At 40.3% G+C, this 27,548-nt stretch overlaps 1 protein-coding gene across 6 annotated transcripts in view; it reads right to left on the minus strand.

Moving 5' to 3' along the window:
• The window catches only part of Cald1 (caldesmon 1), a 175,652-nt gene that overhangs the window by 62,160 nt on the left and 85,944 nt on the right, over nucleotides 1-27,548 (minus strand). The window contains exon 1 of one of the 6 annotated variants that reach the window (XM_076832992.2): nucleotides 6,702-6,958. The exons of the other annotated variants lie outside the window; for them this stretch is intronic. Within the exon in view, the coding sequence (XP_076689107.1) occupies nucleotides 6,702-6,754 (53 nt within the window). The 5' untranslated portion in view covers nucleotides 6,755-6,958. Of the gene's footprint in view, nucleotides 1-6,701; nucleotides 6,959-27,548 lie in introns of those variants that run through there. 6 annotated transcript variants of the gene reach the window in all.

Here is a 27,548-nt window from a genome sequence, read left to right on the forward strand (position 1 = left end):
AAGGGGTGCGACTTAACACACGTAAGCATTCGACTATCTGGCCTCGGTTTCTCTTCTGCCAAGAACATGGGCAGTTGGTGCTGAGAGAGTTGGGTCTGTGCAACAGGTGTTGAGACTTCCCCCAACCTGCAGGATGGCTTCACACTGCAGAGGCCACCTGCTAGACAGCACAGCTGAGCAATGGGTCCTCGCTCAATGACCCCTTCTGCTGCAGGAGTCCAGCATGCCAAAGCCCCTTGGCCTTAACCCCCTCATTAAAAAGCTGTGTGAACACAGCCTTTTTCAATCAATTTTAGGCATATCATACACATTTCATAAATAGCTGTGGAAACTATCTACACAGAGACTACAATGGTCATGACGTCGGCTTAAGACTAGGTTTCAAAAATTGTTTAGATTTTATGCATTTTATGTGTTTTCTCTGAAACCACACAGGCCTTTGGTGGGGTATTGCTGAACGATGCTTCACTTTTTGAAACGCTAAAGTAAGAATTTTATTTATTTTTTCTTTGGAGTGAATGTCGTCCTTATTTTATTATTATTTCATTTTCTTCTCTGATAGCATACAAAGTGAAAGGGAGTGATTCGGAGAATCAAATTCTAGAAAAGAGGAGTGGAAAACATTCTTTGTAAACATCAATGCTGTAGTTTGAATCTGGGATTGTGCCCCAGAGGCCCTGTGTTCCAGGCTTGGTCTCTAGACTGTGACACTGTCGGGAGGTGGTGGAACCTTTAAGAGGTGGGACCTAATTGAGGAAGTTAGGTTGGCAGGGGCGTGGCCTAGGAGGGGGCTGGATCCTAGCCCCTCCCATCTTTCTATTTCCAAGGGGCCATGATGTGAAGAGGCCTCCTCTACCACATGCTTCCACCACCTGACATGATGTACTGGGCTGCCCCAGGCCCAAAGCAACAGCTCCAAGTGACCATTAACTGAATGAACCTAGGAGCCAAACATACCTCTCCCTTTTAAAAGTCGTCTCAGGTATTTTTGTCACCGTGATGGAAAGTTGACTAACAGTCAGCAAACAGTCATGGAGAAGTAGAAACAAGACACAGAGAGCCCAGATAGCAAGCAGAGCTCGTCTGGAAGGGCCAGGCCCTAGGATGGGTCAGGCCCTAACTAAGAACTTAGCAGAACTTGGAAGGAACATTCATTCTGATCCACGGCTGTGTGAGACGAGGTGTAGAATGCAGTTATAAGGAAAAGTGAAAGATCGAAGAGAAAAGTATCACATTTTATTTACAAATTTATTGTCATAAAACTTTCTTGATAAGGTGGTCTCCCTTGCCAGTTAGTTTTGTTTAACATTCGTTGCTTTTAATAAAAAGTAGTCTTAAAAATGTAGAAATTAGTGTTTATAAATCTATTGACATGCAGATAACATCAGGCAAAAGAACCCATCGACCACCTAGTTGCTTTCTTGATTTTAAAACCAGAAACAGTATTTAAAGGCAGAGCAGAGAGGATGACCCAGCTGTGTTTCTTAAATATAAACCTAGTTACAACATCACAAACAAATGTCACTCTGAGATTTTCACTTATGAAGTTGCATCATATCATAGTCTGTTTAAGGATCCCAGCCCAGCTCTATTAAGAACATATGGTCTCTCTAAGTTGTCCCTTCAATATTAAATTTTAATTGGGAAAAGTAAGGTCATTTAACAATAACTTGCACTGGATTTGCACTCAATGTTTTTCTGTACACTTTTACTGGTGTTATCGTGCTGGATGTCCTTGCTCACCCTGTGATCTGAACAGAGCAGGCATTAGCATGTCCATTTGATTAGCTCTGTTGCAAGTTGAAGTGACTTTCTGAAGAGATCACAGCTCTGATTACAGAAAGGGCTAGACCACAATCTAGATCCTGTGATTCCATCCAAATAAACCTTTCCTTCAACCTCCAGATGGACCCCTGTATCCCATACCCTGGGTGGTCACTGACTAGCAGAGCTTCCTAAGCTGCTCTGAAGGGAGGAGCCAGAGAACTAAGATCATGTGATATGTTCAGTGTTTTTCAAACTTCAGTTTGGGACCCATTTACAGCTTATGGCATCTATCTACTGGGTCATAACCAGCATTTTAAATGAAATAGAATGGTACAAAATGTCAGAGGAGGCTGGGCATGGTGGCTCACACCTGTAATCCCAGCAGCTCAGGAGGCTGAGGCAGAAGGAGTTAAAAGCCAGCCTCAACAACTTATCGAGGCCCTAAAAAACTCAGCAAGATCCTGTTTCTAAATAAAATATAAAAAAATGGCTAGGGATGTGGCTCAGTGGTTAAGCACCCATGGCTTAAACCCCAGTTTAAAAAAAAAAATCAGAGGACATCATACCTAGCAAGGGTGAACACTGCTTTGAGAAACATTACATTTCGATCTCTATCTAATGTATTTGTTGCAGAAGGTCACAGGAAAAAAAGAAAATTGAGAATGGGGATTAGATAATGTTAATCATGGATCAGTACTGCTCTGACTGAAGCCACATCTCTAAATGGACTGTGTTAGGTGTGCGTGTTAGATGGTAGGTTTAAGCAGATGATCAAAGAAAGGCTTATGAAGTGGCTGGGAGGTTAGAAGCTGAGATAACCTCGAGGTCAGAGCCTGTACTTTATTCTTTTCTGTTCTTAGTTCGCAGTACAGCAGGACTAACCAGCACAGGAAACCCTCAATGAATATTTGTTGAATGAATAGATGGAAATGAACAAAGTTTACAGATTTTTTAAAGACTCCTCTTAAAAATTCAATTAGGCTTGGAAATAAATCCAGGCAGCACTACATTTATGGGGAGCCTATTCCAAAACTTTCATTTGTAAATTGGTTTTTGGAACTTCAAACACCATTCCACAGGGTAGTTGGGAACTCAGGCCAGCCACCCAAGATATGTCAGAAGCTAGTATGGAGAATTGAAGCTGTATTTCTGTGGGAAAAAGCATTCTAACTGTCTAGTTAGGAATGCCAGAGGCAAATCAGCTTCCAGAGGAGAGCAAAACTCTTCCCTGATGCCCCATTGCTCTTGCCCCTGGTAGACGCAGCTCTACAGAGCCATTTTTGATAGGCTTGGAGAGATGTGATAAGCAGTGTGAAGTGAGGGCTCCTTTCAAGTATCAATAGGTCAAAGGTAAGAAGTAAAAAGGAAAGAGCAAGGCAGATAGCATCAACTATGGCTACCAGATACCTTATTCACTTGGCCATTTCTAGGAAAGACACACAGAAAAATCTAGAGCCCTTCAATAAAGATTTGGAAGGACCAGCTCCATAGAGAGTGCCCAGTACGTGCAAAAAAAAAAAAAAGACCTTTTTTTTTGGCCATTCTCTTATTTTTTATCCATAAACATTAGGGTTTTCACTCTTCACCAGATAAGAGGTGCAGAAAACTCAACCACATAAAACCTATCTTTGAACCCAAAAGTCAACAAAAAGGGCCAGAGAGGTATGCAAGCCAGCAGTCACAAAATGGACATGCCCTTTGCTTTGTAAAAGAGAAGGTCCTTCTAACTGGACTATTGATTTTTACTTTGAACATAATATTAACCAACAGGTTTTCTAGCATGCTTAGCTACAGCAGAATAGAGTGGAACACTAGAGAAAGGTGCATTACTAGATATTAGAAGAAATAAAAAGCATCAATAAAGAAGACACAAAATAATCACATAATAATGAGATCCATTTCTGGTGGGTATCTTATCCTCTGAGGTATCCTTATTTTGATGCATGACTAAAAAAAAAAAAAACTGTTCATGGTGATAACTCCAAGCTATTAGAAAGTATCTCAAATGTATTATTTTCAAGAAGGGAGCAAAATAGTTTCTATTATAATTATTACTATTTACAAATGTAGCATCCTGGAAAACTGGAATGCTACATTGCCATATCATACTGGATAAACCAGGTATTCCTATGCTTTTTATAAATCTGAACATTTCTGTGTTTATTTCTTCTGTCAAGTTTGCAGAATCTTATAAAATTATGCCAATCATTTAATTATTTCTGGGCAATATTTTCAACTTAGTTCTCTTGGAAAACAGTGGGATGAACTAAATATTTTCCCCTATTTCCTTGATTCCATAGAGTTAACATTTATATCCCCTTCCACATTTGTGACAAAATGTGACGCAAGAAAAAACTTTAAACTTTTATCCCGAGGATATTTAAAAGCATCTTATTTTTTTAAGAAATGTAACTCTCAGTGGACTAAAACACAAATATTTACAGGAAACTCAAAATCTAGACTCAAGTAAACTTTTGCAGGACTTTGGGGAAAGGATAAAATAGCAGTGAAAATAGTAAGTTGCAAATGCAGAATCTCTCAGTGATCTTACTAGGAACAAATTAAATACACCTTGAAACATAAAAAACTGAGTAGCCATTCACACCTGCTCTTGAAAATAACATGGCTCTTGTGCAGGTCTTGGCGTTCAGGAATTTTAATGTACCTCATAAAAAAAAAAAATCGCTGCCAATCGTGTTCTGTAGGTGATGAAACTGAGATAAATTATCTGACGGAAATGCAAAGGAATTCTGAGTTCATTTGGTCTGGCACCTGCTTTAGCATTTAGTCTGGTACTTCTTACAAAGCAAAAGGTGCAGAGGCTTTGTGTGTCAAATGAACTGAAAGGGAAAGTGTAAACTTAGATGAAATGAGTTTGATTTCTTCAAACTAGAAAACTTCCTATTTGTATTGGCATCATTCTGTATGTTGAAAATTCAAAATAGTTCCTGCCTTCGGATGAGTTGCCATCAATGGAGAGGAGGACAGACGGCTCTCTGCTAGCTTTAGCACAAGGGTAATACTAAAAGGATGGATAAAGAGAAAGGAGAGAGAGAGCCCAGGAACTGAGGAAGGCTTAGGGAGGAAAGGCAGTATTTGATCAGGGCCTTGAAGGAAGTCAGAAGCAGACATGGAAAGAAGGGTATTTATTCTCCGTGCAGGGAATAGAGTAAGTCAAGAGATGGAGGTGTAAGTAATAGAGTAAGTCAAGAGATGGGGAGCTGTGAGACAATCATTTGGTTGGAGTACTGGAAGGTCAGAATGGGAAGAAATATTGAAGGCAGAATGTGGAGAACTTTGTACGTTCCATTAAGCAAAATGGGCTCTATCCTCAAAGGCAGAGATGGTGTGTGGGGGTAGATGGGAGGACTGGATTGAAAGGGGACAGATTCTGAGGCCAGGGGCCAGATGTGAGGAAATTACAATCATCCAGGTGGAAAGCAATAACTGTTGAAATCCAGGAAGTGACAGAGTGAGTGGAGAAGAGTGAAAGATGGAGAAAGAAAACTGATGGAACCACAGGCGTGCTGGAGTGGAAAAGACAGCCAGGGCCAGGTGTCTAGGGGAGCATCTGGGAAGGAGAGTGAGTGAGAAATATGTTTTTTTCCCCAAGCATTCCAGGCTCTGCGGCAGACCAGCTGTGAGACCTGGCCAAGCCCTTTTCCTCTGCTGAGCCTCAGTTTCCTGGTCTGAAATGAAGGCATTCAACGAGAACAGTGGTTTCTGAACCGTTTCGTGGAGATCTAGAATCCAGGGACATTTTAGTGGAGAGGACAGGGGGAATGGGAGAGTTAGGAGTGGGTGTAGTGTGTGCAGTGGGCTGGAATTGGGCAGTGTCGTGAGGATCCAGCGCTCCAAATCCAAAACCTATTTAACCGGAACATCTCCTCCACATAATAGGATTTCTTGTAAGATCAAATTGGATTTTTAAAAAAGTGTGATAAGCACTGGACTATACAGATCACCTCTCAAGTCCCTTGAGTTCTCACACTTGTGTGATCACACTTAAAGAAACTTTCTCCAAGAGGTCTGCTCAGATAATGGCCGTGGGCCTCGTTTTTAGGACCCCATCGAGTTCTTCTGTTTATTTGATTAACTGTTGCACAAACCCTTGGAACAACTGGAACAACAATTGTCATTCTGAATCAGTGCCAAAGCTCTCAAAAATGGAAAAGCCTTACTGAAAGCCCATTTGGGGTGGATACTTTTCCCCAAGACCCAGTAAGTTTTTCAATCCTCATAAACGCCACTGTGAAAACGGCTCTGGCCGGGGAGTACAGAGATGGCTTCCCCCATGGATTGTCCTCTGACTTGGGGTAGGTCAGTTACCCCAGTGGGCTCCCTTTCCTCCTCTGTAGAACGGGAGCGTTGCACCAAGCCATCCTAGAGGTCCCTTCTGGCTTTCACATTCCAGGGACTCATGATCTCAAAACTTTGGAGCCCTTTATCTGAACAATTCCCTGATCAATAGCATATGCTCTGGGTCTTGTTTGGTCCCAGTCAGATGGTCACTGTACTGAAAGCGCCAGGCTGTTTACTTTAAGGATTGGGCAATGCGAAATCTCCGAGTCCTGCAAATGGATCATTCTGAGGCAGAGAGGGCTTAGGTCTAAATTAACAGCAGATCTTCCGCAACACAATGCTTTGGTAGATCAGTATTTGGACTGCAGAAACCCGTGCCTAGATGCAAACCCTCGACATGGAAACGAGGGGAATCAGAGAGTCAGAACCACCACGCAGCTGAGACCTGAAAGTTTCAAGCGGGTCTGGATCTTGCATACTTGCCTTGCTTTCCCTCCCCCTGTCTCCTCTGCCCTCCCACTCCCACAAATTTTTTTTTTTTTTTTTCTCGTTAAGCCACGATTCCTTTTTTTTTTTTTTTTTTTTAAGGAAAGAAAGAGAAGAGAAATCGGAGAGGCTAAGTGCGGACTCACTGGGACAGCGCGGCCAGGCTGCGTCTTCCGTGGGACCCGGATCCGCTGAGCATGTCCGCAGCTGGGCAGGGGCGGCGGGCCGCGGAGGCACCCCCGGGACCTGGCCGATTTGTCAGGGCGTGGGCCGGACCCGCGGATGGGCCATGTCATCTGCGACTGAAATGCAGTGGGCAGGATGCTCCAGTGTCGTCCCTTTGTGTTAACACTTTGGTCTGTCCCTGTGACGAAAGTCTCTGGGCTTGTCCTCAGCCAAATCTACTCCTCCCCACCCTTTCCCTCCACACAGGATCATCAGAGAGCTGATTGTTATTTTTTACTGTAATCTCTCTAATAGAAGCCCATCGAATTTAGATTCGAAGGGCACCAATTGTTTGGAGATTTCCAGATCCTTATTGCAGCGTCGTAGGGGCTGGAATCTCCAGTAGCATTCCGGAGGAAGGCTTCATATCCTTAACTATATGGAATAAGTAACTATCCCAAGGGAGGGAGGGAACCAGTCAAGGGAAAAGATGCTGATGCCTGTGCTGGCCTTTTGGAAAGAGTTGATCATGGTATTATTACATGCAGACATAACCCAGTTCTGACAAGATCAACAGAAATCGGCCCACCGAAAAGTTCATCCGGGTGCCGTTCTCAGGCCCTCCTCCTGAGTTCTGTTCTCAATTAGCATTGATGTAGGCAGCTTCCAAAGCAAACAGTTCCCACTGAGAAATCAAATCTGAGAAACTCCTCTTATCCCTTTTATCCAGGGAAAGATGCATGACATAAAAATGCAAACCAAATGCAAAGGATGAAGAGACACGGATTCTGCTCAGTGATGGGCTGAACTGTACAGGGTGTTTGATGCTTGCAGCGGTCTGGAGCCGGGAGCGTGTTAGAACAGGGTGTCCATGGGCATCCAGGGCACTCAGAAGATGATCTCACCAGCCAAGGTGGGCAAAGGAAGCTGGTCAGCAACATCTTGGAAGGTCAACAAATTCCAGCCCCTGAGGAGGAGGTGTTGTTGATTCTATCTGGAGATGACACCATCTTGGGTTAAGTTATGAATGCATTCCTTCATCTCTAATGAGCAATGAAGATGTTGGTGCTGGAGGACCCAGTTACTTATGGGACTGGCTTTCTGTCAAATGAGTAGAGTAACTCAGATCCCCACAATGTAGGGTTAGATTACTCTCTTGGTAAATAGCAGAGGCAATCTGTCTCACACTGCCCATTTAATTTTCTGCCCTTTGATTGCATATTAAATCCTATGGTTTACTGTTGCAGGCAGAATTTACCCCCTTAAGATATCTATGCCCTAATCTCTAGAAACTGAGGAATGCACAAGGGAGTTTGCAGGTGTGATTAAACTGAAGACAATGAAATGGGGGGGGATTACCCTGGATTACGAAGGTGTACAATCTAATCATATGGGTCTTTAAAATCAGAGAAACTTTTCTGTCTATGGTGGACAGGAGATAGGACTACAGAAGAAAGGTCAGAGAGGTACTACTGCTGCTGGCTTTGATGATGGAGGAAAGGGGCCCAGAGCCCAGGAATGTGCAGCCCAGCCATGCAGAAAAGGCCCAGGAAATGGATTCTCCCCTAGGGCCTCCAGAAAGGAATGTAACCCCAGGACACCTTGATTTCAGCCCGGTTAGATCTGAGGATAAGATCTAACCTATATAGACCTGAGGATAAGAAGTTTGTGTTGTGGTAAGTCACCAAGTTTGAGGTTATTTGTTACAGTGGTGATAGAAATCGAACATTTGATATTCATTTGACCTTGCGAATAATTTTTACCTGACAATGTCCTTCCCCCTTTAATCCCCCCTCCCACTCCAATACTGAGATGGCAAGCATAGTTTTGTCATGTTCAGAAAAAATTCTGTGGTTTCCAGGCCAGTAGTCAGCCTCTCCCCCTTTCTCTCCTTCCCTTACACATACACACACACACACACACACACACACACATCCCTTGCCCTCCACAGAAGAGAGCAAGAATGTAGTAATCTTCCGCTCAGGTGCCCATATTCATGTGCTAAAGGTCTGCTAATGTGCAGCTGTGTAAAGGATACTTACTGCGCTATTTCCCCCTGGTAGAGACAGGGAAAGGGAAACCTCGTGCATGCTCTCAGCTGGCCCCTTGTGATTAATGCAGTGCATCTGGGGAGTAGCTGTCTGTCTCCAGTGTGCAACAGTAAAATTCACTGGTGTCATAACTCATGCCATAGTACTGTCATGGAAATAGAAGTGAGTCTTGGACCTCAGTCAGACACCAGCAGAGAACACGGAGGCCAATGACGGGCAGATGTGATGCAGGGAGAGGCAGGAAGATAACAAGTGAATCAGGAGCTGGGAGCAGACTGGGGTGAGCAACAGCTTCCAGGTGGTCCTCTAAGCCAGAGGTGGCTGGGGGTGGGGGCAAAGCAAGGGGAATTAGGAAGAACAACCAAAAGGTTATTTACAGTGTTCTGCACAGGCATGTGATTTCACTGTGTGGTGGAGCCTGGAGTTCTCAGGGTCCAGCTTCCAGAACTGGCATTTCTGAGAACTGAACTATAATGACCATTCTTTGGCACTGTGAACAACTGGGCAAGATAGTGGGTGTCACACATAGGAGACACTTCAGGATTCTAACTGGGGAAAATAAAAATCTGGGCCATGCTCGGATTACTTATTGCATCCCTTCCTTCTGGATGCTTTATTGTTTAATTTTTTCATCAAAGAGATTCTGGGCTGGGAAGGTTTGATGGAGGTCAGTGTGATAGAAAGGAACAGCTCCCACCACAGGGTGGTCCTTTATTAATAAAATATGATTTTAAAAATAACTTTATTTCATAGAGGTAGAAGACTGGACCACATGATCTGTTCCAGACTTCATAGTCTGCAATAGTTGTTTAAGAACAGCTTCTACTTTGGAGCGATTCCCTAGAGAAAAGAGAGGTATGTGGAAAGTGCCATATGCACTGCAGTAATGCACTTAAGTCACACACACACACACACACACACACACACACACACACACACACGTGCGCATCTATGCATACCTGCACATGCATATACACTCAGAAACATAAAACACATGTACATGCATTCACGTACACATATGCAAACACACACACGTGCAATCCACATACCCACACACAGCCACTCATTTTCTGGACAATTCAGGGCAGTAGTCACACAGTCTTAAATTTACTTGCAACAGTTTAAACAATTTAAAGGGGATTTTTGAAAAGTTTCTTGGAGCTCAGTTTTCTTATAAGGAAATTCATAAATTCTACACTCTTAGGCAAGAATCTTGCCTAGACAGCAGCTTACCAAGAGGTAAGCTGCATTGCAGCAGGTCTATGCCTAGACTCAAGAGGTGGCTAGGAATGAAAGAAAGTAAAGGGGGTTAACTACATAGATGCATGCAGAATGCCTTTCCTCCTTTCCACTGACCCTTCTAGTATTCTCTCCCAGCAGATGGCATTGCCCTCACCATGGCAGTGAACATATCTACTTAAACTATATTGCATCAAACTTCTCAATGATATTGTTTACTAACAGCCTAAGAAACATTCTCAGGAAATACTTCTCCCTGTTTGCATCTCCCTTTGCAGAAATTATTGACACTTTTCTCATTCGACCTTGGAGTAACTGCTTTTCCTTTCCTCTCCTTCTCTATTGAATCTCTGTAGCCCCCCCATCTGCCTTTAGGAGTTTGTGGTAGCAGGTGGAGGGTGGGGGGATATATGGGTTGCTGTGGACAGTTACCCTCATCTTTCCAGTCTTCCAAGTCTTCCAGTGTGACTCCTGCCCTTCCTCGGAGTCCTTGTGGTCTGTGCTAACACTGTTTTCTTCACTATTCTTTTCCTCTTCTGTAACAAGGACTGGGACTGCTACACTCCCTTATTGCCTCTGTGATGGCGGCCATATTGTTTTGTCCCATCATGCTCCCCACCCATTTAGCATTATTTAAATATTATTGCAAGTAAGTCACTGCACTGAGTGTTGTTGGGGATACAAAAACAAGAAAGGCAGCCTTGAAGGGAGGTAAGAGATGTACATAAATGTTTCACCACTAGCTGGAAAGTGAACGGTGCTCTGAAAGAAATAGAGCTGAAGTGCTTTACTTCAAAGGGTGACATCCTATGATGGAGGCTCGGTTAGTCACTCTTGCTCTCAGTTTGTTCTGTTATCATGTTAGACTTCCTGTTGCTAAAATAGAAACCCACTTCTGTCTCTTGAGGCCGTCAGTATTAAGTCATTCTTTTGCCTTGTCTGTTCTAGGCTAGATCCCAATGCCCATTTTCCACCCTTTTAAATATAACAATTCTTTAAATGGAAAACCAAAATGGAATGTAATACAGCTTGACCAAGGCTGCATGTGCCTGGTAGAAGTCCTCCTGCTGCCTGCCATGTTCCTGCAAACACATCCTTACCTCGTTTTCTCATTGATAACAGCATCTGTTACAGAGATCATCCAGCTCTGGGCTAAATACAGGTTTCTTTCCTCCCCTTCCTGCTCCTCCTGATCTCCTCTCTCCCGCCTCCCGTACCCTCCCCCTCCCCCTTCTTCCAGACCTGTTGCTTCGTCTATTTCCAGTATTTATTTGTAGATCTATTTTGTTATTATTATTTGTCCTTAATATAGTGAACTTTATACCATTTTCAGAGGCCCATTTTTCAACTTTTTCAGGATATAGTATATATTTTTCTTGTCTAAAGTCTTGGTAAGTTAAACAAGAAACTCAAGGACTGATATCAAAAAACAGGAGAAAAATATATTGCAAGTAGCATCTTCCTGAATTTCAATAGTTGAGAAGTCTAATTACCTACTTGAGGCAACGTAGAGTTCAAGGTTGTAAACTGCATCAAGAGTATGTTCGTATGCCTCTGTCTCCCTTCTGAAACTGAGGGCTCTTTGAGGAGAGCATTATGTCTCTTACCCATCTTTGTGACCCTCCTCTCACCCTGTTAAGTGCAGTGCCTGGAGGAGAGTATGCTTCCTATAAAATGCGTTACACAAACCAATTAGCACACGTGACTTCATAAAGAGCAAATCATGACCTTGACCAAGTTAATCTATTTTTTCTATAATTGAATAAAAAATTGGAACATAAGTGGTACCAGTGGTGACCCAGCCTCCTGTTTCGTCATGTCCACTATTGGAACTGAGATATATTGAGCAGCATGCATAACTGAGTGGTGAGGTAGATGAGCTGCCTGAGGGATCGGGATGTCATTTGCTGCTGCAAACTTTGGAATTGGTCCTTTAGCCCAGCTGCATTGCAGCAGGTCTGTGCCCTGAGGAAAGGTGGTTGCAGAGGGATGTTGAAGCTGTTTCCACAGGGAATGTGCTAAGTTCAAGCCCAATTTCAGTGCCTAGGTGATATATAGTAACATCAGATAAGGGGATCATTATCCTATCTTCTTTTTCCTTGTATGGTTTCAGAACTCTGGAGGACTTAAAAGAATGCAGGGCCACTTTGATACCTCTAAGTTTGAATCTCAGGGCATGTGATAGTGCACAGAGGCCAAAAGATACTCTCAGGGTGGGGTCTAAGGCAGGGACAGTGGAGGGTCCTCTGCAAGTGACTTCCTGGCAGAGGGGGCCAGGGCCTCACTTGGGCAGGAGCCAAGCAACAGGAGTCATGGAGGTGGCACATAGTAGTTGAGCATATCCTTCAAGAGCTCGTGTGACACAGCCCATGGGGACTCCCAGAAATAATCAGTACGGACTTTTTTTAAAGTTGGAGATAAAGTGGTAGTCCTGTATAAACAGGTACCATTAAGAGTTATTTTATTATCACTCATGTAAGAATTGTTAATGGTGTTCAGGGGAAGTTTCTTTATTAAATAAAATTTAACTTGTTATAAAAACATTACCATAAGAAGTTCCATAAATAAAATAGTTATTAAGAGCATCTATAGAAAAGAATTATATTATTAGTAATATTGACATCCATAGGCAGATTCTGATTGAGATGTAACAGCTTAGAAGGGCTTTGTATGTTTTAAAAATTGAATTTTATTCTGTAATTTGACAAACTAAAATGAATTTTAAATACTACAATGGTCATGTACATGCCCACCGTCCAGCCCAAGTTCCAGTTAACTCAGTGCCCCATGTGCTCTAGAATAACATTCTCTTCTTTTCCTCCTGAAGGTAGCTATTCTCCTGAATGTATCTGTGCGCAACTGACCATCTTCAAAGCTGATACTCTGAACTCTTCCTCCCCTTTCTTTCACATGCATCTCTGGTCTCACCCCAGTGGGGTTACCATGAATACCACCAGAGTATGTACTTAGTTCTAGGATGGACCAGGATGGAAGTGTGTAGTGATCCATCATTGCTCTCTGTCTTGATGTTTCTGTATTTTTCATGGTGAGATGCAGGTTCCCTCAGCACGAGTCTATTACTCAATTAAAAAGAGGACATTCTTTCCTTACTAAAGCCAAACCTCAAGTCCTAGCCTTGCCTGCCAGTTCTTCCCCTGAAGCACAGCCTGACTTCTAGCTATACCCCCAGGGACAAACTCACACATACTTTCAATCAGCATGACATGCCCTAACGCTGATAAGAAAGGTGACTGATGCTCAGTGTGGATTATTCCCATTTGTCCTCCTTTGCCTGACATTTCTTGATGCTCCCCACCCTGACCTGAAGAGCCATCTTTTCTCCAGAATGCCTTATTCTCTGTCTTTAATGATTGTTTAAGAACCAGTGGCTTGCTCCAACCCACGAAGTCTTTCTAGGTTTGACTTTATTTCCTTGTAATTTACCATCTAACAGGGAGAGAGCAGGAAGTTTGAGCCCACTCTTGTTTGCATGTTTTTGAGAAATAATTATGTCGTAATGCATGAGTCAGCCTCTTCGGCTAGCTACTACAAAGTTCCTATTTTCTGTTGAAACTCTTTTGTACTGATTAGTTAGGTCTATTCTGTAAGGTCTTTCTGAAATCAGGGTTTTAATCAGCTGGACTATTTTCTTTGCCTGGAGAGAAAAGTTTCTATCTTAAAAGAATTATGCCTCTAACTCCCTTCTGCCCTCCAGCTCAAAACTCATCTTTAGAACAATCAAACAGTGCTTGCAAATAGTAGGGCCTTAAGAACAGTTTCTTGAATGAACAGTTGCCAATGCATGCCGACAAATTCCTGGCTCTGGTCTCAGTGAAAATAATAGTCCTATCTCCTTTATATGATTCTAGGAAAGAAGTATATACAGGAAAAATATATTTTTTATGCATAGGAAACTGAATCTAGACCATAGTGATATATTTTAGAATGTAGATTTGTTGTACATAGATGAAGTTAAACTGTGAAGGGAATTCAATTATCACAGGGGCTCTAAGGATAGATTCTAGTGCAGGAGAAAGGTCAACTCTTCAAAGGAAACATGTCAGTTCATAAGCCACAGAATTCTCAGTGAGTCTGACTCTTGTTCAAAGTATCTAAATATTTCCACAACCATAAATATATTTGCTGGTGTCCACTTTATGCATCTGGATATTAAATTCACACATGGCTTTTATAGTTAGAATCAAATCCAGCTTTTTTCCCCAGTAATACTATATAAGGTCTGAAAATATATTGATTTCTCCTTTTGGAAGTCAGACCTGGATTAAAGCATATTCTTTCCCATTGCTATTGGCCTACTTTTTGCTTTGGATCCTTTAAGTATTGTGCTTATTATTTATATTATAAATGACAATATAATTATAGGTGTTATTATATGGTATTAGGTACTATCCTATTTTGTAATAATGAATCACATGAATCAGTACATGATATCTACAGAAATAAATATGGATCCATACACAGAGTCTTATTTATTCATTATGCTTGTGTGTGTATTTTTCCCTTGCCAAATATATCACAACCTTTTTTTTTTTTTTTAATTCTGGCACAGATATGCCCTAAAATCACTTTTGCCTCTTATACAGCCTAGAATAGTGTTGAGCATAAAGCAGATGGTCAATAGGTACTTGTCATTTGCTGTCTGGGTTGATGAGGGACAACAAGGGAGTAAGAAGCTGCACCAAGAGGACCAGGACTGGTTCTTCCAAAGGCTTCTACTGAGTGGTCTTTTCTGATTATTCATCATAGCACAGGATCTAGGTGCTGTGCTGCACCAGAGACTGGATTTGGGGAATTATACAGTTGTCAGAGCTCAGAGATACTGACTAACTACAGAAACAGGAAAGACTGATGTGTATATCATAATGCCAATTCATTAAGATAGAACGGATGACCTCCCTCTTCAATTCTGGGAGACTCTTACTCCCCAGCCAGGACATTGCCCATCCCCCAACCCAGAATGGCAGGGAGCTGCATAAAGACTTCTTCATGAGTGCGAAGTCAGAGCAAGAATATTTCACCCAGCCATTAGGAGATATGAGGGCATATCTCTCTCAGGGACAGAGGACATCTCATGTCACAAACCAGAGCAAATCCTCAGACTCAAAGTCTATCTCATTTGGATATTTCTAGATGCGCAGTGTCATCCCTGGATTTAGACTGGCCATTCAGGCAGACATCTTCTCCTGGCCCATTCATTAGATTTGCTGATATCACAGATTAAAGTGAGATTCCACTTGCTTAAATCTGGGATGCTAATTCAACTTGACCCTTATGGATTGAATTTATCAGAAATAGAATTGTAGAATTCTTAGGTGCCTTTTTTGGTGGCAGCCTCAGGCAGGAGATTAGAAATAGACTAAGAGAAGAAAGTGTTCAGCATTAGGAAGCTATTTTACTTTGAAGTTATTGAGCAATAAAATCAAGCCCTTATTAGGATTAATGTAGAACAAGCAAATGAGCTCTTTTGTGCTCATTAATTTATAGTCCAGAAGCAGGCAGATTTTTAAGGGAAAGCACTTAATTAAAAAATCATATACATTTTTCTTATTTAAAAGTCAGAAGCCATCTGGAAAACTTTTTGATTTTAAGATTTTTGAAGATAATAAAGAAAATAAAATAGATGGTACTTTTTAAAAAGTAGCAGACAGTCACTTCAGATTTGAAAGCCAATGATGTGAAATATGAATATGTTGCAAAATAGAGAGGGCTGGAGTAATCTGAGATTCTCCCAGGTATTTTAGAATTCAGAGTCTTTCTAGGATAACTGTAAATTATCTTTCCTTCTGACTCTTCCCTAGTGGATCTAAGAACTAAAAATTAAGTTAAAAATTAAGAGATACAATTCTGAGGATATGCTATTGTGCTTCCAGGCCCACGTGTTCTGAGTGTTCCAGATCACTGATTTTATTTTAATTACAACTTTTATGTTAACCAATTAACCAAAAGATATACTTTTATAAGGAAAAAACTCAGCTTCAAAATATTCCTCCAGCACTTTCAAGGTGTATTGACTATTTATAAAAAGAAAACAAAAACTGTTCCACTGTACTGAAAAAAAAAAAATTAAAACCCCCATATGTTGATAAAAAGATTTAATTCAAATGTATTGCTTTATATATATTATTTATTTATTTTTATTCTTTCATCCATTATTCTTCCTAATACTAGAAAACAATCCATCACTTAAAGTCTAAACTTTAGGGCTGGGAATATAGCTTAGTTGGTAGAGTGCTTGCCTCACATGCACAAGACCCTGGGTTCAATCCATAGCACCACACACACACACACACACACACACACACACACACAGTCTAAATTCTGGACCCAACTTGTATATTAGACACTCTCTATTTCAGAAAGAGTTGAGGTTTGAGGTTGACCCCACCCCTTGTCTACATCTTCCCATTTCATAGAATTAAATGAAGCACTTTACTCTTCCCAACCACACACTTGGTCTTTCATTAGAGAAGGGTTTGATTATATAGCTTGTTCACTGCTAAACTCCTGAGGGTTTGGTCAGAACCCTGTGATTGGATGATCACCTGATTTTACATATAGATGCTGATGGAAAATGATACCAAGGGCTTAGATATCAGAGCAAAAAGCCAATAAAAGGAATTTGACTCTTCTGTTAATATCATTTGTCCCCATAATAAAACTAAACATAAATGGTCAAAATTCTGATGTAAAATTCCAATTATCCTTAATAACCAGAGAAATACGTGAGATGAATTTCTTCACATCACTGGAGAAGAAGATAATGGAATCAAGATTCCAATGACTTAAAGGCTCAGCTGGGAAATAATGGGACCTTAGGAAGGGGGCTGATGGTGTCAGCACCCTAAGATTTCATGAAGGCCACTAACAATTCTTTGTTTTCTCAAATAGCTCAGCACACTTAGCAAAGTTCTGCCTTGATATACAGATGTGAATGAAATATTGATGCCGATTCAACATTGTAGTCTGAGCTTTGGGGAAGATGTGGTTTCTGATCTAGCATTTCTTTCTATTTGAGGGAGAAAACAGATATGTGAACAAATACAGACGTAAAATAGGTGATGATAATTAATATACACGAAAAGTGCTGTGTGACAATGTGGGAAACCATTCACTTTGATAAAAGACATCTGGGAAGGATTTTCCCAAAGGGTGATCACTGCGCTGAACATTCGAGGTAAGGGAGCATTCCCCAAATTCAAGAGGCATGGGAGCGAGAAGTCAATGATGTAGAGGAGCACAGAATCCCTCAAAGCCGCAGCACCTCTGCCAACGTAGAAGCAAAACCAGACAAGTAAACTGACCCAAAGCATAGCTCTCTCGGTAAATAGCATACTCATTCCAAATAGGATAAAGCCATCATTTAAAATTTTTTTTTGAATTTTCTCCTTGAGTCACAATTACAGGGAAAGAGACAATGAAAATGTTTTCCTTTTTCTAATTTATAACAAAGGTCCTAAGCCCCTTTCAGAGGTGATAGGCTCAGGGAGGAGTGACAGGTAACATTTTACAGTATTTTCTCTGTACTTCAGCCTTGAGAGCCTGGTATGCCTGCAGGTGAGTGAGCTGACATTAGGCAGCAGGCTAAGTGTGAAGATTCCTTTGAAACATAACACGTGACTAATGAAACCTGCAGCTTCATATACATAGAAAAGAATCTGATTTAAATCAACTGCACAGACACCTCAATATGATAAAGGTATGGCATAGGCACACCCCCCTGTACATTTTTTTAAAAATATGTTTTAGTTGTCAATGGATCTTTTTTATTTTATTTATTTATTTATATTTGGTGCTGAGGATTGAACTCAGGGCCTCACACATGCCAGGCAAATGCTCTACCCCTGAGCCCCAACTCCAGCCCCAACCCCCACCCCATACATTTTTGAAGGTGTTTTTCCACGTATCACTTCATTTTCTCACCCACCCTAGGAAGTGGTGGCTTTGTCTCATAGATGAGGAAGCCCAGATCTGTTGGATGTTTAGCCAGGGTCCCTTCTTTTATCCTGATCTGAAAGGTAGTTTCCTTAGTAGGAATTAGATATCATTGATTGAGTTTTTACCTACACCTTCAAAGCTGGGCAGGCATAAGGCAGAGGAAAAAGCCCCAGAGTTGGGTAAAAGACAAAGTTACCAGATTCTACCTGCCACTGACCGTGCTCTTGGGTGTGTAGCTTGTAAACTTGAGTTCAGTGATTTGAATGTCCAACCCCTTTTCAGAGAATTTAAGAAAGACAATATTAATTTCTGACCACATAACCCAACAGGACGCCAAGATCAGTCTCCTAGCAATAATTCTGGCCTTCAGACAGAGATCTTGGGGAAAACTGACCCCTTTCTAAAGGGGTATGCCTTGTTAGTTCAGCTTTATCATAAATTCTGACAGATGCCACAATGCTAAAATTTAAATTCATGTGCCTATGATGTGAGGCACTTAGGAACTAAAGGATTTAAGAATTTCTATCCTGCCTCAGTCTTGAATTTTCCAGAAATTCCATTCTGTTCAGTACATAATCCATTGAGCCCCTGTAGCAATGATAACCCTTGTTTAGTCAGGATACACCATGAAGAGGCCAGCTCAAAGAAAACACATGTAATTGCAAAGGTTAGTTTTCATGGTGAGGTAGAAAGAATTAAGGGCTATTCAAGGAGGTAACAGTGAGAAAGGCATCTGGTATCAACTCTTTCTGCATCAGAGTTTTTATCCAATACTCCTAAATAGTAGTTTCTTTCTCATCTTCTTCATCAGGGAAGGAGAAATGAATACTAGATTGCCCAAATGGTCCATCACTTGAAAAGGAAAAGAAAAATCAAGATTTATACATATGTTGATTGGAGAAACAGAAGAACTGTTTAAGGAAGGAACGGGCAGAGATACATACACATCTACCACAGTTGCCGACGGCGCCCTGGGAAAGGTGCAGTGCAATCATACCTGATGATGCTTCTTGTCTTTGCACCAGCATGATAATAACCCCTCATCTCCTGCTCCCATCCCTTCACCCACTTCCTGCCCAGTTATTTTCCATATTAATCTCTTAAGTTCCCCCAGAAAAACCTGCCAACGGCACAAGGTTTTCTGTGAGAATCCAAAATGGGTTGACTGCTGTTATTCTAAGCAGGCTCAGCAGAGCTACTAGTTCCAGAAATAAAGGACTCTTTCATGACCTAATTGCTGAAGCCAGCTCTGGGAGTTATCTAGCTTTCATTTGGAGAGCCCCAAGAAGTATGCAAAATTCCCGCAGGACAATAAGACCTAGCTAGCCTTAGGAAAATTAAAAAAAATAAAATAAAACAAAACATACTGAGCACTCTTCTGGAACCTGTCAGTTTGATTCCTAAGTGGCACAGGAAAATGGAAGCCAGTGAGGATGTGACATGGAATAGTCCATGTCACCCACCATGGAAAATGTGAATGGTGGAAGAATTTCCTATTCTAAACAATTTGGGGTTTAAAATACACTCTCTGGAGACTCCTGAATGCACAGGCTTATGGCTGCTATTTATAGTGGCAGATGTGTACTTTACCAAGATTTTTATTCCAACAAAGGAACTGTATGTGATGTAGGGAGTTATTAAAATGGAAAATAAACCCTCACATTTTTAACTGAGTCAATTGGTACCAATCTCAAATGTAATGTCAGAGCTCACTAATCTAGACTAACTGAAGGAAGGCCATTATAAATTACACAATATTTTAAAAGAAATTCTGTCCTGAAAAATGTTCAAGTATACCTGGTAACTCTCACCAGGGTAGCAAAACATCAGAGGCTTGTTTAAAAAAGTGAACGAATAAAAATGACTTACGATTAGGAAATTAGCTTTTAAATGTTAAGGGAATGTTTGTAAAGTTATTTAAAACGTTTCAAAGGTTGTAATCTCTTAAAAACTAAGGCATGGAATGTAGCTTACATATTTAACATGCTAATCAAATCCTTTATTTATAAATAGTTCAAAGCTTACTTTTACTACAGTTCCCAAATAAACGATGAAAATTTCAGATATAGAGAAGCCCGAGTTAATGCTGATTTACAATAGTCTAAAAACTAATTTCCCAACTACTGATGAATGTTGATTATTATGTAGATAACTAGTGAAAAGAACTTATTTTTGTTCACAAAGTCTGCTCAGGACTCCTCTTTAACCTTGTCCACAGGTGCCTAAGAATCCACATACACAGCCTGTAGGTCCTACTTCGTGCCCTTTGCTACTTTCGGGTAACACCAGCAAGGACCTTCGGGATAACAAAGGTCAAGAACTTCCCTAAAAGACTTCAAAACAATGGATTTCCCTTGATGAAGATTCTGGAATGCTCTGAAATCATTCCTGTTGCCATTTCCACCTGGCAATGAAAGCAGATATCTCATACCTGCTGATCAGTGAGGAAACCGGGCAGAGGAGACAACTCAATGGAAAGATCCGAGAGCCCTTATCACATTTTCAGTCTTTGGATAAGGATGTTTTTTTTCTAGTCCTGTATACTTCCCCCAGTTCCCCAAGTGTAGACTCCTTTGGTGTCCTGTGTGTTTAGAAAGGCAAAGCTCTTGCCCTCTCAGGGAAGTGGGTTCTCCTTAACAACTTTACCTGAGGTGTCTGGAAAGAATCTTTGGAAAGAATTTTTGGAGTGCCCCAGTTATAGGGCCCTGGAAACAAACAAACTATCACCTGATTTCATATTACTTCATTCAGAATTTTGTTTTAAAATAAATGAATTAATCAAGACAAGACACTAGCAATTGCTGTGAGTGGAGAGAACAAGGGGAGGGATTGGCTACGGTTGTGCAGGACTTTAAAGGAATCGAGAATGTGCTAGACCTTCAGCGGAGTGGTATGTTATAATGATTTAGGACTTCTATATGTATATTGCTTCATGTTATTTTTCATGTGTCAGCTTTATCATAGTTAAAATGAATGAATTCAGCCATGCGGAATAAAATGTTTCAAAGTCACTTTGTAAAAATTAGGTATATGCATTTTTTAAAATATACTATTAGCTTACTGTCTGTATACTGTAGTGGTGCTGAGAAACATTGGGTTGCTGCTTTAATAGTTTTGAAACAACTGATTATGCATTATGAAAAAGAAATTACAGTTTCACAAGTCAAAAAATCTATTTAAAATATATGATGAATTACATATTTTATATATGGATATATGATGGAGATAAAAGCTTGATATGTTAGGTAACAGATTATCTTGATGTCAAACTAGTAAGAAAAATTAAAAAAAAAAAGAGGTGTGCCACGCGCTTATAATCCCAGTGGCTCTGGAGACTGAGGCAGGAGGATCACAAGTTCAAAGCCAGCTTCAGCAATGGCAAGGACCTAAGCAACTCAGTGAGACCCTGTCTCTAAATAAAATTCAAAAATAGGGCTGGGGTTGGGGTTATAGCTCAGCGGTAGAGTGCTTGCCTCAAACAGGTGAGGCACTGGGTTCAATCCCCAGCACCACATAAAAACAAATAAAATAAATAAAGATATTTAAAAAATAGGGCTGGGGATGTGGCTCAAGGGTCAGATGCCCGAATTCTATCCCCGGTTACCCACCCCCTCAAAAAAGGATAAGGAGATGCATTTCTTTTCAGGGTGGAGACTTTCATATCGAAGATTCACTCATCATGTTTAAGGTGGCTGCTAAATAGACTTGAAACAGAGTAGAGATTAGATATGAGGCTGTCTAATGACCTGGGGACTGTGCCTTCCTTGCTCAGTGCCACCCCAGAAGGTAGCTGTCATAAAGCCAAATTCCCTGGGAGATGACTTCAGAGAGGGCTTTTCTGATAGCTCCGTCCACAGCATGTCTTCTAACCCTCGGAAAAAACACCAAGAGGTAACCTTGGCTGAGGGCCAGTCGTGTTTTGGAAACTATACTGAACAGTTGCTTTATAATCTGCTGGATACTTTGGAAGGAAGACTGTTAGGATGGCCACTTTTCAGATGAACACATGGGGTTAGAGAGTCTGAATGAAATCAGCCTTGGTAACCCAGCTGGGATTTGAACCTAAGTCTGAAAGACTCTGGATCCTACTCCTGGAGGCATGTGTCTGGATCCCACTCCAGATCTACCCCATTCCTTCCAAAGACAGTAGCAATGAAAGTGAAATATGAATTCCTCTGTAAGGAATCAGACCAATTCTCTCTCTCTCTCTCTCTCTCTCTCTCTCTCTCTCTCTTAATATTTAGGGAGAAAAATCCTTGGATGAGTTTGAACTGCCAAAATGAAATTGGGAAGGACAGAGAAAGCTGACATAATAACTTAGTTCCATAATTAAGCTTTGTTTAAAGAAATCATGCCAAGATGACATATATCAAGTAAAAGATATTTTAAATTGATGAAAAATAGGGTTCTGGTTGCAAAATCACCATATTTTTCTCTTCTCATGTCAGATGGCAAAGTTCAAGCCCCAGTTTTTAACTGTTCTTATTCTGCCCCCCCACACACATACTTTTTTTTTGTTGTTGTTGTTGTTTGTTTTTTATTTTACTCATCACAATCGGGTCTAATTTCCTTTTATTTAGACATATTATCCATAAGCTATTTTGAAATATAAACATGTTCTATATGCAATAATACACTGTAGAATAAACTCTTCCCCAAAGTATGCTCCAGATGAACACAGGGGGTTAGAGAGTCTGAGTGAAATTTCTAAGCAGTAGGCATTGGCATTTTGTGTGGACAGCAGAATCAGGGTGCCTTCTCTTAAGCAGGGGGCTACAGTCTTCAAGCAGACCCTGCCTCAGTTTAGCTGGGTGGCCTTGAAGGGATCAACCTCTTTGGACCTAAATGTCTTCACAGACAAGATGAAGCTTCTGAAATTCATTAGATCAAGGATTCTTGGCCCTGAGTTCATGGGCTTTGGGAGGTCTACGGTGCCACTGAATTTACTGCTGCATTTTGTGGGTGTCTATGTGCATTTTTCTTGGAGAAGGGGCCATACCTTTCACCAGAGATTCCAGGTAAGGAAAGTGTGGTCTGAACGTGCAAAAGGAACATTCCACTGCAGGAGATGATGCAAGGTCAGTGACAACCTTAAGTTTTTAGGAGTGTTGATGTGACTGAGTCCCTGTCCTTATGGCGAATAGAGCCTTACTCAGAAAAACCCAGGGAAAGTCAAAAGCGGTCCTGCCAACAGCCTTCTTTGGCTTGAGGACGAAAACCTGATCTCCTCTGTTTCTATTTTTCTGTGAAATGGGAATAACACGGGAAATTTTATTTTTATTTTTATTTTTTTAGGGCAAAGAAAACAATGACTGTGTCTACACATGTAAGCAATTTACCTGAATAAGCATAACGAACAGTTCAACTGGCTCAACGCTCTTCATTCAGTCGGTTGCCACATGACTGCTGGGAATGATTCCTCCTTGTCTTAGGAAGTTATTTTACCATTATAAAGACGATGGACCCTCAGCCAAGACAATCAGTTGAGACATAAAAAATTCCATTGCTTGATTGCTATAAGGTTCTGAGACTTGGGGCAGGGAGGCAGAACTGGGTTGCACTCTCTGCTCTATGAAGTTGGAATGTTATTTGAATTTCCAGACCCATGGATTCATCAGCTGTAAAATGGGGATAATGACATCCAGGTCATAGGCTTGTTCTGACAATTAATTGAGATAATATATAGAGAGTACATCACCTAGAACCTGGCATGCCATTTATTTTAAAGAAAATGCCAGGGTTTTTTCTTCCAAATACTAAATGAAACATTTAGCAGATGTTCTTTTTCCCACTTGAGAACAATTTTTACTAAATCAATTGAGTTTTTAAAGTGAAATTCTGAGTGGTGTTTTAGATATTATTTTGAAATAAATATATGTAACATTAACTTATTTATTTTTATATTTAATATATTTACTATCTGAGATATTATATTTAAAATAAAGGATATCTCAATCATGAATTTGAAAATTAACATGTCTACAGTGTGTGATTATGAAATTTGCATGTAATGGTTATACTTGTGTGATAAGCTTAGAGGTAGGTAGCCAGCCAGAAGATTTAATTCTTTCCCAACTTCAACAGAAACATCTTAGCAAGTGTCAAGACCACTATAGGAAAGAAGCTTCACAATAAGGATACAGTAAATTGTAATGGCTGAGCTAGCAGAGACATCAAATTCAAATTCAATTGAAGTTTTATTTTCTATAGAAGGCCTACTAAAACATCAATGTGATTTTAATAACAATGCTTAACATTTATTGGGCATATATATGCCAGCCACTGTGTGGATCTCTCTATATGGATCAACTAGCTTCATCTTAACAATGTCTGTGTGAGACAGATATAATTATCCCTATATTTGTAGGCAAATAAATAGAAACAAGAGAGGTTTAAATAATTTGTCAAAGTAACACAAATAATAGTTGTAAATGATAGTTGTCACAGCCAGGATTTGAATGCAGACTTCACCACTCTCACACCTGACTACCATGTCATTCTGCTCCTCCCCCTGTGGCAGAAGATTGATAACTTATAAAGGTCACATGTAGAAACCGTTCAGAAAAGTTCACCACTGTTTTAAGAATACTGACTTACAGATAGGCTGCATCTTTTTTTCAGCTGAAAATGAAGTTATGGTTAGCATGGAAGTTCTTAAGAACCAAGATTTTCAGTTGTTTTATATTACAAGTTTAGGCCTAGTCGGGGCATAAATGCCACTTTGGGTAGATCCTGAGCTTCTGATGTTTTGCAGAGGAATTATTAGGCTACTGGAAATTGATGTAGGCAGGTCAAATTGGCAGAGGTAATAAGCAGTTAATTTAGAGTGGAAAAAAAGAAACTGGAAAAGGAGGATACGCAAGACTTTATGTGTTTTCTTCTTATGTGGCTAGACACAAAGATTGCTTTGGTGGGAATTAGCTACCTCACCTTATGCATGTCCCTACATTTAAGTTGTACCAAACCTACACAATATTGGATATGAAAACTTGACAGACATCATTTAAAGTCTCTTTCAAGCCAATTACTGGAGAAATTAAAAGTTAATTTTCTTTTAATTCAAAATAAAGAAAATTAGATAATGAATGCCAAGCCTCCCCTGGAGGGATCGATTTTCTGAAGACACTAAAAGGAAGTTTTGAGCAAATCCAGCTACTTTAAAGATTTAGACAGTTTCAAAGCAATATTTTATTTAACTCTCTAATGGAAAATCATGTTCTGATTATAAAATAACAAAAAAAGTTGAAAATATTTTTATTTGAAAATTTCAGGACCATGTTTTAAGCATTTTGAACAAGTGCTTTTGTGTGCGCCTGTGAGTAGTCTAATCACCGATTGCCATATGCTACTGAATCTCATGCAAAAGTTTCCAGGACACAGTTCTGGAAGGGGATTTCATGGACCCAATGGATTTTTAAAAAATCACTTGTTTCTCCAGTGCAGTAAAAATATTTACTTTTAAATGTCTAATCATCAGGATATTTCAGAAGCCCATAAAAATGTATGAATGATGACAATAGCAGGAGTGTTCTCATTCCCTTTATTGATGCTCATGCGCCTCTGAATCTGATAACACAACAATAGGGGCCTTTCTTCTGATCAGAAAGAGGAGCTGGCGATGGGTGTGGAAGGGGTGTAATGAGTTCAGGCCTTGAAAAGTGAGAGAGCTCTGCTGGTGGTGAAAGCCAGGCCAACCTCAGGCCAAGTGTGTCCACTGCAGATTTCCTCATGGATAAAAACATCACTGCAGGGTTCTCGGAAGAGACACCAAAGCTCAAAATCCTTTTGGCCAAATTCAAAAGAATAGCTCCACTTGAATTGGCACTACCTCTTCTGGCAGAGAGGACACAATCCTTCCCCAGACCCTGTTACCTGACACACCCACTGACACTCTTTATTCAATAGCAAATTCTGGCTTTTCATTGTGCCCAGAGTTCTTCTGAGAAAATTACAGAATTGCTTTCATGTTTTTAAATTTTTTTTCTCTTTTTGTATTGCAGAAAATTAATTTAGGTAATAATAATTATTAGTGATGCTTACTGTTATGGAATGTTCATTAAATGATTAGGACTTTGTTAATACTTTCTTGAATTATCAGTTATTCCCACACAAACCCAATGAAGTGATACTTTTGTTTTGCCCATTTCAAACAGGAGGAAATAGAAGTTTTGAAAAACTGAATAATGTGAATAGTTAGGCCAGTAATAATGGCAGACCTGCGATTTGAACCACAGTTGCCTAAGGCTACAGCCCATGTACAGAACTGCGATATATGTCTCTGACCATTACACTTCCTGGTGGTCCTTCCTTTATATAGAATACATGTATTGCATTCTGACATATGTATTGCTGGTGCCATTGCTGGTCCATATTTACTAGATGCATATAAAAGGCCTAGCACTTTTTTGTACTTGTTGAATGGAAAGAGAGCTAGATGACCCCTTGGAAAATGTCTTCCCTTTCCTTCCCACTATATATATCTATTCTCTTATGACACAAACACATGTGCATGCATAGATGGTTCAGGAGTATATATAGGAAGAGAGAGAGAGAATAAAGAATCGAGTGTTGGTGAAGATGCACAGAGACCTCAGGAATTACATAAGGGTGCACTGAGGGATATGGAGATGGAGGCAGAGAGCGAGGGGGATTGAGAGAAAAGAGAAACAGAAAGGAAAGAAGAATAGATCTATGTAAGTTTTTATTCTTATAAGACTGATGGAGAACAAATGTAGCAAAACTAAAATTTTATTTATTCATCCATTCATTCTAACAGGTAATTGATGGAAAAATAGTTTCTTATGAGATGTGTACAAATAATGACTTTTGCTAGGAACAATGCATTACGGATTTTCACTGATTACCTGCACATTTCCTTCTGTGTACTGAAGTATTTTTATTCCCCTTTGGGTTAAGATGACTCTAGGAGGTGAACTTCGTGATTATTGACATCTGGCCTCTACTAGAGACCATGGGTCTCCATGGTTCAGTGTAGGATCTTGCACTTTGTAGATATTCAATATATATATATTTGATAACTGAATTAAGTACCTTTTTTTTAAACAAATCTAATGACCTCTTCTCAAAAACCTACAGTGTGAAAGCCAAAGAACAAGGATATCGTGACCAGCATAAAAGTTGCGCAGGCTGGGGGACAAGACTAAGAGGGGAAGCATATTTTCAGTGACCGAGGTTTTGCAGTCTAGGTTGTTGGAAAGCTAGATCATTCAAAATGGACTGGGCTCAACCTTAAGAATGAGATCTGTGGATCTTACTGCAGCCATGGTGCAGTAAGTGAATTCCAGCCCCAGGCACATGAAAGCCCACATGTGCTAAGTATACATGTGTAAGTAGTTTTTTTTTTTTTTAAATGATATTTAAAAATTCTATTTCTGAAGAATAAAATGTCTAAAAATCTGGCCTATTTTAATTTGTGGTTATGACAACCGGTGAGAGAACAACTTTAAATTATTTATCACTGCAAACTGACTGGCAACAAATTAAAACAACAAGGTATTTTATTAGAAAAGCCTCTGTGGAATTGAACAACAGCACAAGAGGTAGAGAGGGAAGATGGGAGGG

This window comes from Callospermophilus lateralis, chromosome 1 (assembly GCF_048772815.1).
Source record: "Callospermophilus lateralis isolate mCalLat2 chromosome 1, mCalLat2.hap1, whole genome shotgun sequence".
Lineage (NCBI taxonomy): Eukaryota > Metazoa > Chordata > Mammalia > Rodentia > Sciuridae > Callospermophilus > Callospermophilus lateralis.